Below are 18,838 nucleotides of genomic sequence, written 5' to 3'. Positions count from 1 at the left end.
CCATGACACCCCTACATATCCTTTGCATCTTTTTATTATTATTATTATTTTCTTTTTTTTTTCAGTTTTAAACTTTAAAAATTTTTTGTGCAATTTTTAGTACATCGTCTGACTTTCAGCAGGAAATATGGACATGTGAAACTTTTTTTTTTCTACTTTCGTACTATTTCTTTTTATTTTTTTAAATTTTTTTTTTAAAGTTTTATGTTCATTCTAAGTGTTCTTTATCGGAGTGAGTGTATGGTGTTAAGCTAGATACAATTTTGAATTCTTATGATTATCTGCTTTGCAAAATAACTTAATTTTTTTTTCCGTTAAGCAATATTAGCATTCACTTTACTTGGCACCATTGGCAAAAAAAAAAAGAGAGAGAAATTAAATAAAATAAGAAACAAAATAATTAAAAAAAAAAAAAGATAACCAAGAAGGTTAAAAAAAATTTAAAAACTCCTGGTAGCCAAAATCAAATGTAAACATATCTCTTTTTTAAAGTAATGTTACTTTGCCTTTTTTTTCCTAAGTCTAAATACATTAGCTCTTTTTGCTTCTGCAGTTTATTCATGCTTTAGCAAAATGTTCTTCTAAAGAACATTTAAAATAAAGTTTCTTATAGTGAAATAAAGTTTTTGTTTCATTTTACAGACCATAAGCCACTAATGCTTTGCTTTTTTTCATTTCTTTTCTCCTTGAATTCATGCACATCTGTTTTAATATATACAATATGTACAAACATCCACACTTTTTTTTCTCGTTCATTCAGACAAAACTATACAAATACGCAAATTTCTCTTGCCAAGTTATTGACCCTTTGTGAATAAAATATTTAGCAATTAATCAATATATTCCCCTTCAAATATTTATTTTTCATTGCCATTTCTAACCTTCTCTCTATATACAGAAACTGCCTAGATTTTGATTTTCTTTTTCTTTCTTTTCTTCCTTCCTTCCTTTCTTTTTCTTTCTTTCTTCCTTCTTTCTTTCTTTCCTCTTTTTTTCCTTTCTTTCTTTTCTTCTTTTTTTTCTTTTTTCCTTTTTCTTTCCTTCCTTCTTTCCTTTTTCTTTTTTTTTTCTTTCTTTCTCTTTCTTTCTTTCTTTCTTTCTTTCTTTCTTTCTTTCTTTCTTTCTTTCTTTCTTTCTTTCTTTCTTTCTTTCTTTCTCTTCCCTCTTTTTGTTTGTTTGTTTGTTGGTTGGTTTTTGATGAAGTAGCCAAAAGAATAAATTTTACTGGGCGGAACGCAGCACCACAGTTCTCCCATCGATGATCAGTCCTGTCCAATCAGCAAACTCTGCACTTGACTTAAGTCTGACGAGAGGTCTGCAACGTTACCAAAAATGCTTTACAAATCATCGCAATTAAATAAGTAAAAATCTTATGTGAAGTAAGGCCAGAAAATAAAGTGCGAAACATGAGAAGTGCATATGGCAGTTGATAGACTTGAAGGCTTTCCAGAGAGAGAGAAAAAAGACACCAATAAAGGAACAGTTTACTTGAGCTGTTCGCCCCAATTCTCTCTCGGCACCCTAACCCCCACCCCCCATTAAATACCCGTTTGCCTTAAAAAACACTGATGCTTCCTGGAAAAATTAAAACAATAAATTGGGGGGGGGGAGGGGGGGAAATATCTCTGTGAAAAAAGATAAAATAAAAATCAGCCGATCGAAAGGGTGGCAGCCTCGACGGCCTTTTGTTGGTTCTCGACGAAGAACGGAAAGATGGACGAGCGAAAGGGATGGAGGTGGAATGAGCAGGCGAGACAGAAAGTGATCCGAGAGATTCCCAAAGGACAAAATTCCCAACGTGTCTTGGAAAAAAAAAAGGTGGGGGGGCCGACAGAATTTTTGCCGTTCTCGGATTCGTGGGGAGGGTGGGTGGTTTTTGCGCAATTTTTTTTCTCTTTTCTTTTTTTTTTTTTTTGGTTTTTTTTTTGGTATTGTATTTGTACAGTTCCACAACATGGATTTTTCGTTTTTGTTTTTTTTTTGAGTACAGCCCTATATGACCAAAAAAAACCCCAAAACAACAACAGCCCATCATGATAAAATCGATTGCTTTGTCGTGACTCTTTTCGAAGAGGAATGAAAGAAAACTCATGGGAAAAAAACGCCTTCCGGGTGTCGCTCTTTTCTCCCCCCCCTCCCCACCAGCCCACCCCACCCCGATGATCCAATCAAAGAGTTGAGTTCCAAAGATGCCTTTTGCTGAACAAATTAAAAATTGTCTGTGAAAGTGCAAATGTAATGACTAAACATTACCGTTAAAATCCTACAGCCGATATTTTCTCGGCTGCAGCAGTCAAGTGTTTTTTTTTTTTGTTCTGTTTTTTTAAATAATCAAAATCATTTTTTTGTTGTTGAAATTGTCGTTGCATGTTTCTGCTGAAAACAGAAAAAAAAATGGAAACAGTCTGAAAACACAACAGCTCCCCCCCCTTGCGCTCCTATGGGATGCTGCCGTCGCCGGGGTCTCGCTCTTCAAGTCCCTTTTTCGAGTCTTTCGCTCTGAGGAGACAAAAAAAAAAAAGAGGAGGAGAAGGAGATGTAAGGGGCCCTTTCTTAAGAATGTTAGAAATATAATAATAATAATAATAATAATAATAATAATAATAATAATAATAATAATAATAATAATAATAATAATAATAATAATAATAATAATAATAATAATAATGTTGGAAGGGACCTTGGAGGTCATCTAGTCCAACCCCCTGCTCTAACACCCGTCTTTAACACGAGTGCAAGCGACGTATTTACCAGCTTCTCCCAAGAACGTTAATATAGTCCTCACTTAGTGACCAGAATTGGGATTGGCGTCTCTGTGGCTAAGCGAAGCGGTCGCTAAGTGAGGACGTCACACGAGCGCCAATGCGCTTTCCTTTAACCTGCACCCCCCACCCTTCAAATGTGCACCCCGGTATTGAACAACCTCAGTGATTTGCTTGACTAGGGCAAAGACGGGTCTTTACATTGGGCACATATCCCTTAACAACCGCTTTGCTTAACGATGGAAATTCTGATCCCAATCTTGGTCGTAAATTGAGGACCGTACCATGATTCTAGGAGGCTTACAAGAATCCATAAGGCAGAGGTAAAAATATAACTCTTTTCCCAGGTGGCTTGTAATTCCACTCGGCATCCTAGCCCAGAAGTATTGACAAAAAGGGGAATTCACCTTGATCTTTACGTTCATCGGAGAGAAAGGGATTACAAGAGAGCAAACACAGACAGACACTGGGAGGCTTGCAGCGTGCTCATAGCTTGCTGTGTGCTTGCAGTACCACCACATTTATTTACTTTTTAATTTATTACTTATTTCCCATCTTTATTATTTTTATAAATAACGTAAGGCAGTGAACATACCTAATACTCCTACCATACCCAGGTTTAGACTTTAGTGTGAACTCTGCCACTGTATGGCGCTCCCCTTTTGCCCTACAACAGTGTTCACCCTAGGGGTTTCCTTTCTGTCTGATGCTAACCATCTTATTGCATTAAGGGGGTCTCCAAACTCGGCAACTTTAAGACTTGTGGACTTCAGCTCCCAGGATTCCTCACCCAGCCATGTCTGGCTGGGGAATTCTGGGAGTTGAAGTCCACAAGTAGTAAAATTGCCAAGCTTGGAGAATCCTGAACTAGCAAAAGCCTACTGGGAAAGACAACCAGAATTGAAGACCCCGTTTTACCCCCCCCCCCAAGAAAGGAAAAAGTGAGGTCGTCACACATTTTGGATCCCCCCCTCCCTTGCGTTGCGTTTTGGAGGTGTGCTCCCCCATGCAAGGCCTGCCTTTCCACCATCAAAGCCCCCTGTGCCGGGCTGCGAATGGTGGATGGATTCAATCAGACATGCCAACTCATGCCAAACCAAGATTAACAGGACTCGCCCGCCGAGCCAAGGAAAAGCTATTCATGCTGGTGCCAACTGGTGGTCGTCCGGTTGTGAGAATGCATGCAAACCCTCCCAACGTCCCACGTTTGCAAGAGGGCGGCAAGTCCCCGGGTCTTTCCCGGAATGCTTGTGAAAATTGGGGAAGCTTGGATGACAGGGATCACCATTGTTGAGCGGAAGCAAACCCAGTTTAAAAACAGACCAGACCCCCGAAGTATGTCGATGAGGCGATGCTGAATGTCACAACTAACCCTGGCTCCATCAACCCACAAAACACACCAGCAGGTCCAAACCGACAGCCGGAAAGGAATATATATATATATATATTTTATGGAATATATATTAAGTTGCACCAACCTAGCTTATTTGGTTAGCTAGCATGAGGTGAACCCAGAGATAGGCTTCATTCTGCCCCTTGGCTGAAGATGCCCTCTCCAGAGTCCCTTGCAGCCTTAGTAGTCTTTGATCTTGTGTGTGAACACAACTCCCTGTCTCACTAACACCAAACCGTTGGCTGAAGGGCCGGCTCCCGAACCCACTCAGAATTCAGAATTATTTTAGAAGGAAGGCCGATTCAGGATTAAGCACTTTATTCCGATTGAGAGATACTTACCAGGATGTGGGCACGGCCGGGCAACAAACAGCCTTGTCAAGAGCACCCAAGAAGACATCACGCAGACAAGGCTGGTACGAACGTTTAGACCAGGGATGGCCAAGCACGGCAACTTGGAAGACTTGTGGACTTCAGCTCCCAGAATTCCCCAGCCGGTTGAGGAATTCTGGGAGTTGAAGTCCACGGGTCTTAAAGCTGTCAAGGTTGGGCACCACTGATTTTGGGGGAGAACGCCACACAGGGGTTCCCTTGGCGCTTTAGCCCGATGTATTGATTTATTTATGGATTCAGGAGCCAAGACCTGGCCTCAAGAGAGAAGGCCGAGTGGAAATGACAATAATCTCATGTGGTGTTTTGAAGAGCAAGGATGAGGCAAGGATGGGGCTCTTCCTCATTGGCCAGACAGATTAGCGGTTGCCATGATACCGCAGCCAATCAGGGGCTGGGTAGCAGGAGAAACATCTCTTGAGGTTCCTCAACCCTGGCTTCTCCTGCAATGGTTCCCTAACTTTCTCAGCCACTCGATCGATGCAGAGAGCTTGGAGGATGGATTGATGATGCTTGCCCACTAGATATTTGCATTCACACAACACGGCTGGCTAGGGAGAAGAGAAAATTTAACTCACAGTTGTCCCTTGACAATTTTAGACGCTCAGAGTTGAACGACTGGGTTCCTGGTGTTCTCTGAGCTTGGTTGCTCTTCTGTGGACCTTTCATGACCAGACTAGGAAACGTCATCAGTGCCTGGGAGAATGAAGCATGCCTTAGAACACAGAATAGGGCTGGAAGGGGCCTCGGAGGTCTTCTAGTCCAACCCCCTGCTCAAGTAGGAGACCTTATACCATTCTGGACCAAATGGCTTTCCAGTCTCTTCTTGAAAACTTCCAATGATGGAGCATCCATAACTTCTGGAGGCAAGCCTGATTAATTGTTCTTACTGTCAGGAAATGTCTCCTTAGTTCTTGTTCCTTGACAGTTCTTGACAAGAGTATTATTACTTTTCTGATTGCGTATCTGGTGTGGATTTTTGCACTCAATCAAGAAGCCACATGCCAGCCAAGATTGGCATAGCTAGCTATTACATATAAATCACCAGCAAGTCTTTCTCTCCCAGGTACTGGTGCAATTACCTGATAGAAACATCTAGAGAAACAATCAAGCATAGAGGACTCCAAGAATTCAACAATTTTAGATTAAAATGGACTCTCTCTGCCCCAAACATTGTTTGGGGTAGCATGCATAAGCAATGGACGGTTGATTCTATATTTAATTATGCAAGCTAAGCTGGAAAGAGGGTTCTAGATGCAACCTGTCTGGGATTATTATTAGATTATATGTTCTAGCTAGGAAGTGGGATAGAGAAAGATGGAAGGAGAAGAGCATGAGATTCCCAAAATTACTTTAACCGTCACTTCGGTCAGTTTAAAGTGATGCCCTTTAAATGAATGAATGAATGAATGAGTGAGTGAATAAATAAATAAATAAAATTTTCTTGGTTTTAATACAAGTAAAAATAGGGTTGAAACTTTCACAAACTCTGCGGTTTCTCCCAGAGGGTGACCTGGGTTGCTAGTCACTGGAAGGCCAACTGGTCTGCTCTGTTTGTGGGCAAACCCGTGAACATGGCGATGGGGAAGACTGCGGGAAAACGTGGTGGTGAGATGGTTTTTCCCAACCCCTCTGCTCTGTTTGTGGGCAAACCCGTGAAAATGGTGATGGGGAAGACTGCGGGAAAACATGGCGGTGACCTGATTCTCCAAGGCTTCTCCCAGGCGTTGCAGGAAATGTCACGGCATGACTCGGCGGGAGGGGCAGTCTGCATGCACAGCAAAGGCCTTCCTGCCCCATGTGAGAATCTTCCTGATGGACATCCATCATGGCCTCCCCAGAACTGTCCAGTTGCACTCCCAGTATTAATAACTGGCTGCCAATAGGTCCACGCGGCTTCATCCCCACCTTTCTCGAGCTGATCATCTGAACTCAGGAATAGACCTCAAGATCTGTCCCATTTGGGACATCAGCTGGCCAGCCAACCCAAGTCCCCATCCTCTGGATACCAGAAAGAGGGTCTCAGCCCTCCCTCTGGCTCACTCAATGACCAGTCGCCTGCCCAGAAGGGCTCGAGATTAATTCTGACCCGCCTGGCCACCAAACCGAGTCCCCTCTTGCTTTGTGCCATTTCCGCGCGCTATGAGTAGTCTGTATGGTTGACAAAACGCCATGCTGTATGTTCTGGCGGATTCAGCCTGGCTCCGAAGGATGCCGAAACCATACAAGATTCCTGCATCCCCTTCCTTCCCGCCCCATTTCTCTGCATGCCCCCATGATGGATGGACAGATCCAATTCCCCGCTGCCCGTTTTTCCTTTCATGCACCTGTCGCACCTCCTGAACACCGTCGGAAGCAGCGGGGGTTAGTAGCTGCAACGGAGTTAAGTCTCCTTGGGCTTTGGCAACTCGATGGGATGTGAAAACTCAGTGCATTCTCATCTCAGCTGCAGCCCCCATGCAAGCAAGCAGAAAGCGAGACCCCGAGGCATATAAATATATATATCTTGAGATATATATAGATATATATTAAATGGAAGAGAAACAGTCCAGCAGGCAGCTAAACTCACCCTTTTGTACCGTCTATGGTCCATCAGAGGGCTTCAGATGAGCAAAACAATAGCAAAGAGCTATTAGCATATATTAGCATTATCGGCAGCAACAGAGACTTTTAGAAGAGAAGGTTTGAGAAGATTCTGGCTGGGCGGGAAGAGAGACTTTTTATCCAACGAGGACCCACCAAGGAGGGGAGGAGTGGGCATTTCAGGGACCACTTTGCAATTATGGGGACGGAGGTATGGAGAAATTGAGTCATCGAAAGTAGAATCCTAGGTCTGGAAGGGACCGTGGAGGTCTTCTCACCCAACCCTCTGCTCAAGTAGTAGGAGATCCTATCCCATCCCAGTCAAATGGTTGCCCAGTCTCTTTGTGTCATGGTGACCAGAACTGGACACAGTATTCCAAGTAACCCCTGTTCTTCTCTGAGATGACCAGGTCCACACCTGCGTACATCAAGATTGCTCTTGCTATTTTAGCATGTCAAGTTCCCATTTCACTCTTATTTTTAATTAGAATTATGCAACCTGGTGAGATATGGAGCCTGGCCAATGAGCACCACCCTCCTGACCTGAGTGCCATGGAAAATGTAGAATGGACACCAACATCCTAGAACATAGAATCCTAGAGTTGGAAGGGACCATGGAGGTCTTCTAGTCCAACCCTCCCACTCAAATAATTGTCCACTTTCTTCTTGATAGAGCACCCACAACTCCAGGAGGCAAGCTATTCCATTGATTAATTGTTCTCATTCTCAGGAATGTTCCTGAGAGGATTTGTACAGCCTTATTATGTGTTTAGAACCTCAAGAAAACGTTTGTGGTATTCCATGATGCACCAGCAGTTAATCCCTGGAATCAAAAATTGGGTTTTCTTTGAGCGTGTGTGGACTTCACGAACGTTTATTTTCGGCTGGAGGCAAGAACTAACAAAGCAAGGAAGTCACTGCTCTCAAAGTTTTCCACCCTGGCATGGTTACCTACCATGTTTCCTCAGATATGAATAATCCAGAAATGTCCCCCATGGAATGCATGAAATAATATGATTTTTTACCCACCAAAAGACAAATGAAGATGGCCCAGGCTACACATTCTATTTACTCTGAGCGATCGCAAAGATGAAAAATTCTGGGCCACAACCCAGCCGAAGCTAAACGCAAAATTATATTCATAACTAATTGAAAATAACAGTGTACCAGAACTGACTATTAAAAAAACAGACATTTATCAGCTAAAGCTATTTCAGGACAGCCTGTTCAAAGCACTTCTCCTCGCTTTCACCCAGACCGAACCAAACCATCTCCAACTCAAGGAAGCTTCAAATACAGGGACTATACTCAGAGTAGTAAGACCTAGGTAGGACATAGCAACTGGAGAACAGAGGAGTGATTCTCTGGAGTGGTTCCTAAATTTATGGAGCTCTCCTATCCTGCAGAACCAGCAGGGCTTCAGAGCTGCCAGATGTTTGCGGATTTATCTGAGGACTTCCTGGTTGGCCAACATCTGTTCAAAAGAACAGAAATCCTGAAACCCTGGAAGTTTTCTCCAGAAGCCGGAGATATTGAAATCCTGCCATCTACTGTTCTTGGATGCTTTCTTGCTAAAATCCTTGTGTTTTATGTGCACCATGAAATCCTATAGAATAACAGAATCGGAAGGGACCTTAGAGGTCCTCTAGTCCAACCCCCCTGCTCGAGCAGGAGACCAGGTGGGTCCATTTCAGACAAATGGTTGTCCGGTCTCTTCTCGAAAACCTCCAGTGATGGAGCACCCACAACTTCTGTTCCACTGATTAATTGTTCTCACCGTCAGGAAATCCCTCCCAAATTCTAGGTTAAGTCAAGGAGTCTTCCCATTACACTCGCGATCGTTGTAAAGTGGGCCACCCGCATGACCGTCCCGATTGTATGACCTTTTCTGGCCCTTAAGCAAACGCCACCGTTGTTAAGTGAGCCCTTTGTTTACCATGGGGCATTTTTGCTGAAAATTGGAAGCAAGCGCCGGGTTTGGGGCAAAAAGATGTAAAACTGCCTTCATGCAAATGCAGGATGATCCTACACCATCCCAGTCAAATGGCTGTCCAGTCTCTTCTTAAAAAACCTCCAGTGTTGTGGGAGAGTTATGGGCAGCGCACCCTTGTGATAACACAACCTCCACCCACAGATTTAACCATCATGCCTCTGGACAAAGTTTGGGCCATCCACACTGGTGTCCTGAAATTAGATCCCCCTTGCAGATGGACAGACTGTGGTCCAAGCGGTTTTCACAAAGGCTGTGTGTGTGTTTCCAGCCTGCCCCCTCCCCTTTGCTAGGAAAGCTCCCCGAGACCCCCAAAGGGGCTCTAGACGTGCCTCACCTGTGGCGACAGCGCTGTAAGAACCGCATGATCTTCCGAGCAGCTTGGTCCTGTTTCTTGGTGAGCAGGCTGCTTCTGTGGGAGAGGAGAACCCAGAACCTTTAGGGTGTGTGTGTGTGTGTGTGTGTGTGTGTGTGTGCGCATGCATGCTAAGAATTGCAGTTGGGGAGGTGTCCTTGGTGCTCTCTGAGCTTGGCTGGTTTCTTGCAGATGTTTCTTTACATAAATAAAGCGCAAACGCCACTCCCCTCTAGCACTGATGACGACACCTAGTTGGGTCATGAAATGTCCGCAAGAAAGTAACTCAGCTCAGGGAGCATCAAGGACCCCAGGGATCCCTTCCCTTCCCCTCCCCTCCGAACCCTCCCCTTTCTCCCCCCCCACCCACCCAAAGACCCACCTGAGCTTCTGCTGCACGAGGGCCGCGGTCCTCCGGTTTTGCCTCCTCTTGCCGAATTCTTTGTAGCTGCGATAAAATTGCTGGATGAGGACGGCTGCTCGTCGACTCTGCTGGAATTTCTTCTGCTCGTAATAGCTTCGGAATTTGCTCTGGATCAAGATGGCAGCTTGGATCATCTTCTTATAAAGTGCATACTGCAAGGGGGGGGAGGAGGGCAGGAAGGAGGTGGGGAAGGGCGGGGAGGGAAGAGAGAAAAAGAAACTGAAGGCCCACGTTCCCAGCCAAGCAGGACACCCATCGCCATAAATATACGACCGCGGTGGAGTGGCCCCCCCCCCTCAATTTCTGCTGCCAAGCGAGCAGTTGTTACGTGTGCTCTGCTCCTTTTTACACACTCCTTGTCATCGTTGCTAAGCGAAACATGCAGTTGCTCAGTGAATCCGGTTTCGCCCATTGTGTATGCTGCCCGAAGTCGAACAAATTTTAACGGCTTCGTGGTTTATTACAATTCAACCGTTCTTTAAATCATTCAAGCAAACACATAAATAAATCAAGAGTTGTGTTGCATAAATAGAGCCCCTTTGGGCTAGGCTACGGTTCAAGGCGTCGTACGGACCAGGAAATAGGGTTAATTTGGTAAAATTAAGATTAAGGGGGTTGCAAACCAAGCCGCAGAACTGTAAACCTAGCAGAATTATGCGATGCCGCCGAAAAACGGATCGAGGTCCTAACTAACCCAGCTTTTCCCGTTGGGTGGATGTAGCTGCCTAGAATCTGAAGAGACTTGGTTAAGTCGGTTTATGCGCACCGCTGTCGGGCTGAGCCTGTCGTCTTACAGGAGACACACAAAGGGGAAAGTCGCAACTTAAATAAGATGCAGTTGCTGCCCCGTTTTCTGGCTATTTGTCGATTCGTTCGGTAAGGGGAGGAGGAGAATCTATAAGATTTATTTATTTATTTATTTCACTTTTTCAGCATCCAGCCCGGGTGGATTATGTTTAACGTTAGATCTATTTGACATTTGGGGTTTGGGGGTTTTTTCCTTTTCTTTTTTTTCTGGCACACATTTTTTTTTTTTGGGCCCCCTCGTTGTTAGGGTTGGATGTTCGTTTTCCTGTTTGGTATTTTATCCTTGATGATCAAAGAAAATAAATACATTCATTTGAGGGTTTTTTTGGAGTTGTAATTGACCGAGAAATCAAACAAATACATAAATAAGTTGGAGAATCTCTCAGAAGATTTAAACCTCTGCTTGAAGGTCTCTGGGAAAGAGACGCATCCAAACCATGCAAAACCCCAAACTTTAACCTTCCTAGCTGGGGGGGTGTCTTTGGCTGGGGGGGGCTCCCTGAATAGTGAGTTCCCTCCTCCCCTCCCCCTTACAGGACAGGCTGGCCATTCATAGCAAAGCAGCAGAACTGAGACTCAGTTTCCACAGCTGGGTCCGGTCCAGGTGTGTTCTTGGCCAAGCCAACCAAAGGTTTCTCCCTGACTTGCCAAGAATGTGCAAAGCTCACAAGCTGGGTGTGTGTTGTGTCATTTACCTTCAAGGCTATCCAAGTAAGCTTGGGAGGGAGAAACAGAAAATACAAGGTTAACGTTAGCAGTCGGCCACGTCCATCATCGGGGGGGGGGGCACAAATCCTCTCTTGTTCTCCAAGAGCTTCCGGGGAAAGCGGTCAGAAGCTGGAGGCCGCCAGACAGAGTGGGGTGGGGTGGCAGTTGTGGTTGCGAAGAAGAGGGTTCAGCGGCTACCATTCTGCAGGGAGCCCTGCCAGGGATTCGGGGGTGGTGGTGAGGTGTTGCTGAGACAGGAAAACGCTGCTCGGTCCCTCTTCCCCCAAAAGTTCCCGGCTGAGTTAAGAGCGTGGGAAAAAAACACAGCCACGGAACGGCACTCGAGATGACTCACAACCTCACAAACTGGCATTGTTGCCAGTGGACTGTCTGCCTGTCTGCTCCCCGTGGGGAAGAAGGGAAAGTCTGTTTCTGACTCCACGTTGCCTCCTCCCCGTTCCAGCTAGCTGACCAGCTTAACCTATTGGGTCCAGGACAACTCCCCAGAGACAATTCGGCATGGGAGAAAAGTTACACACTCACCCCGAAGAAACGGTGGCACGGAGTCATTAAGGGAAGGATGCAAAAGGAGGGACAGAGTGAAAGGTGGACGACAAAAATTAAAATATTTTATTTATTTTATTTTATTTATTTTAGATAACGGAATTGAATTGTTAAATCTCCCGCGGGCCAGCTAACTGTAGTGAGCTAGCCGTGGCGAGTTTTCTCACTCCGTGACCTATCTGAGGAACTCTGCAATTTGTCAGAGGCTTATGGGCCCACCTCTGACAGGACAGGGGGCTTCTAAGGGCAACTGGACCACGTGTGACAATCCTACGGCGAGGGACAGTGGCAAAAACGTCCCTTCCAAAGAAGCCGACGGACCCTCCTCTCTTCTCCACCAGGGGCTACCGTCAGAATTGTTGGGTGATCACAACGGTAGCCCCAAACACTAAGGACCCGATAAGCTTTCTCAGAAGTCTCCTTCTCACTGCCCTACAAGCTGCTGTCAACAATGGTGTGTGTGTGTGTGTGTGTGTGTGTGTGTGTGTGTGTGTGTGAGTGAAGAATGCAGGCCAGGGAACATGGTCTTGAGACGCCGTCAAGATACCTTCACATCCTTGTTGAGCCGTCTACCCTAGTGCTCCCCCAAAATTCACAACCTTCCAGCAGATGGAAGAGCCACCTAAATAGTCTCAGGAACTTGTGGATGTCGGAGCCCTACTTTTGTGTCTCTCCCCACCCCCCAAATGTGCAATGGGGCTACACAAGGAAGGAAGAGCAGAGCTTATGAACAAAAGCATCTCCTTCAGAAAGATGGGGAGATGGTCCGTTGGGCAGCTGAACCCCTTCCGAGCAAGGTCTGAAAACACCCCGAAAACATTTCACTTTCTCCATGAGTTGGGGGGGCCTAATGGATGAAGAGAGGGACGTCCTTTTCAGAGGAACATCCCCCCCCATGGGGGTAACTGGGTCCCAAATGGTCTGGGTCGATGATTCGGAGATGATGCCAGGTGTTACAACGGGTCTCTTAAGGCATTCCAACGGAGTTCCTCTTACCTGCTTGTATTTCCGATAACAACGCTGAATGACGGCTGCGGCCACTTCCTGTTGTTCCCGGAGGGGACGCCCCTGGGAAAAACAAGAGCAGCGGGATCACTTTCTTGGAGAAAGGGGTGCAGAAGGACAGGAGAACGTGGCTGGAGGCTAGTTTCCGGTGAAGGGGAAGGCCACCAGAGAGATGGATTCCTCAGAGCATTCATGGGTCCAGATAATGGACAAGATAATGGTCGAGGATTGACAGCATCCCTTGCAGGAGTGGTAGCCCTCGGTCCAGAGATGGGCAGGGGGTTGGATGAGGAGCCCCACCAAATAGCCCTTAGACTTATATACCGCTTCAGCCCTCTCTAAGTGGTTTACAGAGTCTGCCTCTTGCCCCCACCCCCGTGGAGGTCTTCTCGCCCCCCCCTCTTCCCGCAGGGACCCACCTTGTATTTCCTGAAGACCGTCTGGACCAGCTTGGCAGCTTCGTAGAGCTCTCTTTGCTCGTGGTCGGACAGAGTCAGCTGTGCAAACTCGTTTTCCACCTTGTCACCGGCGGAGGCGCTTAGGAACTCGGACCAGTCGGTGGCCGAAGGGAGGTTGGGCTTCTCAAAAGCCATCTCACTGACCGGCGAGCTGGAGGGGCTGAGGCTGGTGTGGGGGGAGGGGGTCAGGCATCCGCCGTAGAGACTTCTGGAAGAGAGGGACGGATGGGAGCGTCAGGGAAGGCAGCAGGAGGTCTTCCTGGCTTGAGAAAAAAATCCTCCTCCTCCTCCTCTTCCTCCTCCTCCTCCCTTCTAGCACTGATGATGTTCCCTAGTTTGGGTCATGAAACGTCTGCCAGAAAACCACCCAGCTCAGAGGGCACCAGGGACCCCACAGTCCTCCTCCTTCTCCTCCTCCTCCTCCTCCTCCTCCTCCTCCTCCTCCTCAGAGGGCACCAGGGACCCCTCCATATTCTCCTTCCTCCGGGCTCCCATTGGTCTCTGCAGGCTGGGCCTCAAAGGGAGCAGAAGAAGCCCCCTCCCCATACCCCCCAGGTCAGAGAAGACAGCCCAGCCCACAGACCTTATCTGAGCAGCGCTGGGCAAGCGGTCCACGTCGGCCAGGTAACTGGCCAGCCAGCTCATGGAGGTGCCAAAGGCGGCCCTGTCCGTCCGTTCCACTTGGGATGCCTCTTCGGCCGGCACAAAATTCTCCTGCTTGATCCTCTCCGGGGTGGCTTCGATGATGTGCTCGGCCAGGGTCATCATGGTGACCTGCGGGAGGCAAGGAGATCCAGTCGGCCCACGCCCAAGGCCCCTCGCTCTACTTTCGCAGCTTAGGGCTGGAAGGAAACTCAGAGGTCATCTAGCCCAACCCCCTGCCCGAGGCAGGGGTCCTTAATACCATCCTAGACAAAAGGGTTGTCCAATTTTCCTAACGAATTTCCTGCTTACCTGCAAATCATCCATGTGGTGCAGGCATTCTTCCCCCTCGGAGGCGCCGCGGAAGGAAAGCAGCTCCACCTCGGCCACGTCCCTGTCGGCCATCATGAGCACGCTCATCTGCTCCCGCTGATGCAGCCGCTGGGCTCCGGAGTCCTTCCCCAAGGCCACCCCCGCAGGGCTGCCGGTCACCTGCACGCCCGACATGCCCAGGTAGGTCTCCTTCGGCGCCCACTTGGCGCTGCGGTAGCCCATCAAGTTGGGGACCAGCTCCCGGGTGTAGTCCTGGGCCCCGTGCCTGGGGCTGATTGTCTCGGACAGAGACGGCTTGGCACCGGCGGTGGGCTTCCGGCCGCTGGGCTGCTCCAGGCTCAGGGCGGTGGACAGGAGCTTCTCCTGCCTCGTGGAAAAGTAATCGGGGTTCAATTTGTGTTTTTTGGGCGCTGGGTAATCCTTCTGACTCTCGCTGCTGTAGTAACTGGACGGTTCGGACCGAGGACGTCGCAATTCTGAAAGCAAAGAGAGTACAAATCTGGAACAAACCCTGGCTGGCGCATCGCACGCTGTGGTCTCTCTGTGGGACAAGCCAAGGAAAGGTCGTCATTATGTGAGGACAAGGCAAGCCGTTCGCCCGTGCGGGTCAGGGGGGGTTCCTTCACTGGTGCTCCTTCGACGCACCCTTTGCTCTCTGACCGTGCTAGATTTTTTTTTTGTAGACGTTACATTACCAAACTAGGTAACATCCTCAGTGCCAGGGTGGATGTTTGAGAAGATGGACAGAAGGAGGCCTTTGCCCACCTACCGGTGTTCGAGTTGGAGATCACCGTGATGCCCTTTTGCTGGTCCTGAGAGGCGATGATCTTGCTGGGCCACTGGGCCGTCCAGTTCTCGCCGCCGGGCTCTTCCTGCGAGGGGCAGGGGAGGCGAGGGGACGGCCGGAGTTGCGACTGCTCCTCCCTCTGCAGCTGCTCAAGGCACTCGGCCAGCTTGACGTGGCCGCGGGAGCGGGCGATGGTCAGCGGGAGCCTCCCGAGCGAGTCGGGGATGGAGATGGCCCGGCGGTCCCACTTGTAGAGGACCACGGCGGCGTCCGTGTGACCCAGAGCGCAGGCCCACATCTGGAAGAGAAAAGGTGTCAGGGTGCATAGGTTGCCGAGTGTCTGAATTTCGATCACGTGGCCACAGGGAGGCTGCGAGGGTCACACGTGTGAAAATGGTCCTACGTCACTTTTTTTCAGTGCCGTCGTAACTTTGAACAGTCAACTAAGTAGATAGTCCTAAGTCGGGGATTCCCTGCATGGCCCCTCCTAGCCAGCAACCGCCCCCTTCGGCCCCGTCTCCCAATCTCAAGCCTCTCCCGGAGACGGCCAGGGTGTTGCTCCGTACCAGCGGCGTGCAGGAAAAGTGGTCGACATTCAGCGGATCAACTTCCAGTTCTAGGTCGATGCTGTCGGCGTGTTTGGTGCTGAGGAACAAGGAGAAGAGAGAAGACGGTCAAGATGCTCAGAAAAGCTCCATGGACAAGGCAAAATCCGGTTTCTTTTGGAGCCTGGAGGTCCCCCCCCTCTTTCTCTCCCCCCCTTCACACACACACACACACACACACACACACACACACACACACACAATCATTTCTTTCCTTCCTTCCTCCTTTCTTTTTCTCATTCTTCTCCTCTTTCTCTCTCCCCCCACATCATTTTTCTTTCTTCTTTCTTTTTCTTTCTTTCTTCTTTCTTTCTTTCTTTCTTTCTTTCTTTTTCTCTCTCTTTCTTTTTCTTTTGTTCTCCTCTCTCTCTCTTTCTCTCTCTCTCTCTCTCTCTCTCCTTCTCTCCCTACACACACAAACATGTCCTTTCTGGGCCAGCTTTGGTAGAGAACCAACTGCAAAGTCTCCTCTTGCCGGGATGATGCCCAGAGACACAACACAACTCCTCTCCTTGGGTGAGCAGGCCCAAAACCCACGTCTCCACCTCCCCCAACTCTTACCGCCATTTGAGGAGCGTCTGGATGAGGGTAGCGTAGCCCTGGGCAGCCGCGAGGTGCAAGAGGGTCATTCCCCGGAAAGTCTTGGAGTGGATCAAGTGCTTGGATTTGGCCCAGCAAGCTCGGCTCATCATCTTCTCGCACACCACCACAACCCGGCTCTCAAAGCAGGTGCCCAAGCTGGCGGCTTCGGAGATGCACTGCAAGGGAGAGACCTGGGTGAGGAAGGCAAGCCGGAGGGGGCATGTGGAAGGCGTGGGTGTGCGGGGAAGGGTCCAGAAGGAAGGTTAAATATGTTATGCTGATGGTGGTGATGGCATCTGGAGAAGATCCTCCATCGTCCCCTTGTGTGGGACAATTTTTGCAACTGACAAAGACCAGGAAGGACCAGTATAAATCAATATACATATATATATATATATATATATATACAAGATCCAAACTTGTAAACACTGCCATCTAGTGGCTGCATGCTACTGTAGTTGTTACATAAAAATACATTCCAACGATTAATTCCAACAATTCCTCTCTCGGCCTTCTTTCAGAGCGGGACATTTTAAAACATGTCGGAAAAAATGCGTGCGCTGTTCTGTTGTGGAACAACTGGCCTTTTTGCTTTATTATTTATTAAATTTGTTTGCCGCTGCGAGGCGACACTGGGTGGCTCATAACATCAAAATGAAACTGTAAATATATACGTATAAAAAACAAATATCCTCCAATATTGGTCCCTCTCTTGAAGTAAATATTCAGAAAGGGATGGCCGAAGGAATACAAGACAGGAGCGCCCCATCGGTCCTGGAAAAAGGAAGACAGCATCCAGAAGAGCCCTCGGATAGCTCTTTCTTCACTCACCGGGGTGAGAAGAGACCCACACCCTGATGTGCCAAATTTTGGCCCTTACCTGTGCTTGGCTACCTCCGTTGGCGCCACTGTTGCCCCCGCTTGGCTTGTGCTGCTGGGATGCGGTCATCTCCGCCATCCTTCTCTCCATCTGTTCAAGTCGTTCCAGAATAGACATCCTGAACTGGTTATCTGCAGCCACAGAGGGGGAAGAGAGGGTCAGGGGCCCCGCGGGGAAGAGAGGCATTGGGGTGGCCATACCCACACCTTGGATGCTTGGCTTAGGACAGGGGTGGAAAGGGATGGTCAGCTCATATATACCCATTGCAAAACAACAACAACAGATAATCCTTGATTTACAACATTTGTGTGGTTGTAAGAGAGTTTCAAATTTTACTAGATTGCAGTACAGTTCTAGCCCAGATTTCTGCATCTGGTCTGTAAGGATAAATATAATTTTTTAAAAAGATAAACTACATCTAGAGCGTTCCCTCAGTCTACCAATCGGGTTAAGGTCCGTCTGATATTATACTTGTTCCCGACATTCATAGAAACTCGTAGCATTCATGTGATCCCCTTTTGCGACTTTCTGACTTTCTGGAAGCCAGATTCGCTTAACGACCACATATTCACTTAACAAGTGCAGCGATTCGCTTAGCAACCGTGGCGAAAAGGTTGTAAGATGGGGACAAAACTCCGTCACAATTGCCTTGCACTCAATTGTGGCTGTCAGGACTAATAATCAACAGGTACTTTGTCCCTACCAGGAAATCTCGTTTTCACTTCCCATTCTTAACGTCCCCTTTATACAGACACTAAATATACCCATTGCTTTGTTTATTAAATCTGTATTTATCAAGCCACTGTGGGCAGCGACAAACTATGAATTTGTAAATCGGCGCATTCGTCAGATGGACCCCCAACAGTTTGGAAAACATCCAGTCAGTTTCCAAAGGTCTTTTCCAGGTGTTGGGGCTTTATACTGTGTGTGTGTGTGTGTGTGTGTGAGACCCTCCCCTAAAACAGTGGCTAAGAGGGGAGGGGTGGGGAAGCTCCGAGTTTTTAACATTTCCGAACTTCTTCCAAAGCTTCCAGCACAACCATGCCTCTATTTGGGGTGGGTGGGTGGGGGGGTTATGCGCCTCGCTCCCCCCCCCAGTGCCAGGCGAGTCTGTAGCGGGAGGGGAGGGAGCTATTGGAAGAGCCTCCCCCCCCTCCCGGGTTGCTCTCCTTTTCAGGCGCTTCGGATATTCCCACGGTCGGATATTCCCACGGTCGGGAGGTACGAGGGACACCCCAAAACTCCACGTAGGGGGGATCCCTCGCCCTGAGATGGGGGGGAAGGGAACGGAGCAATAGGGACGACCTGTCTACCCTCCCCCCAAACTTCTCTTCGACCCCTCCCTGAACAGCGGCCAAGCGCAGGTCCCCAACTCCTCCCGTCCGGCTCTCCCACGGAGGCCACCGGCCTCCCGGGGGGGGGAGGACCCCACAGCCCACTCCCACCCGCCTCCACGGCTCGGGGTCCCGTGCCCCCCCTCCTCTCCCCCCCCAGGAGCGCGGGGAGCTTACCGCGGGGCCGGGCGCAGCCGAGGCGGGGTGCCCAGGCCCTTCTGGTCGCCCACCGACGGG

The 18,838-nt window shown here is 48.4% G+C and overlaps 1 protein-coding gene across 2 annotated transcripts in view; it reads right to left on the bottom strand.

The window, feature by feature from the left end:
* Positions 1-2,466: 2,466 nt before the first annotated feature.
* The window catches only part of CAMTA1 (calmodulin binding transcription activator 1), a 234,807-nt gene continuing 218,435 nt past the window's right edge, over positions 2,467-18,838 (bottom strand). Inside the window, exons 11-23 of one of the 2 annotated variants that reach the window (XM_029283484.1) lie at positions 17,268-17,398; positions 16,367-16,563; positions 15,767-15,845; positions 15,183-15,498; positions 14,393-14,889; positions 14,022-14,212; positions 13,400-13,646; positions 12,972-13,043; positions 11,399-11,419; positions 9,855-10,048; positions 9,455-9,529; positions 7,114-7,144; positions 2,467-2,499 (exon numbers count right to left, since the gene is read on the bottom strand). In XM_029283484.1, coding sequence (XP_029139317.1) covers positions 2,473-2,499; positions 7,114-7,144; positions 9,455-9,529; positions 9,855-10,048; positions 11,399-11,419; positions 12,972-13,043; positions 13,400-13,646; positions 14,022-14,212; positions 14,393-14,889; positions 15,183-15,498; positions 15,767-15,845; positions 16,367-16,563; positions 17,268-17,398 — 2,078 coding nt within the window. In that variant the 3' untranslated portion in view covers positions 2,467-2,472. Of the gene's footprint in view, positions 2,500-7,113; positions 7,145-9,454; positions 9,530-9,854; positions 10,049-11,398; positions 11,420-12,971; positions 13,044-13,399; positions 13,647-14,021; positions 14,213-14,392; positions 14,890-15,182; positions 15,499-15,766; positions 15,846-16,366; positions 16,564-17,267; positions 17,399-18,838 lie in introns of those variants that run through there. The other variant, XM_029283485.1, reaches the window with a different exon arrangement.

Source organism: Protobothrops mucrosquamatus, unplaced genomic scaffold (genome assembly GCF_001527695.2).
Source record: "Protobothrops mucrosquamatus isolate PMUCROS unplaced genomic scaffold, P.Mucros_1.0 scaffold109, whole genome shotgun sequence".
Taxonomy (NCBI): Eukaryota; Metazoa; Chordata; class Lepidosauria; order Squamata; family Viperidae; genus Protobothrops; species Protobothrops mucrosquamatus.
This window is presented reverse-complemented; position numbering and strand designations above follow the sequence as displayed.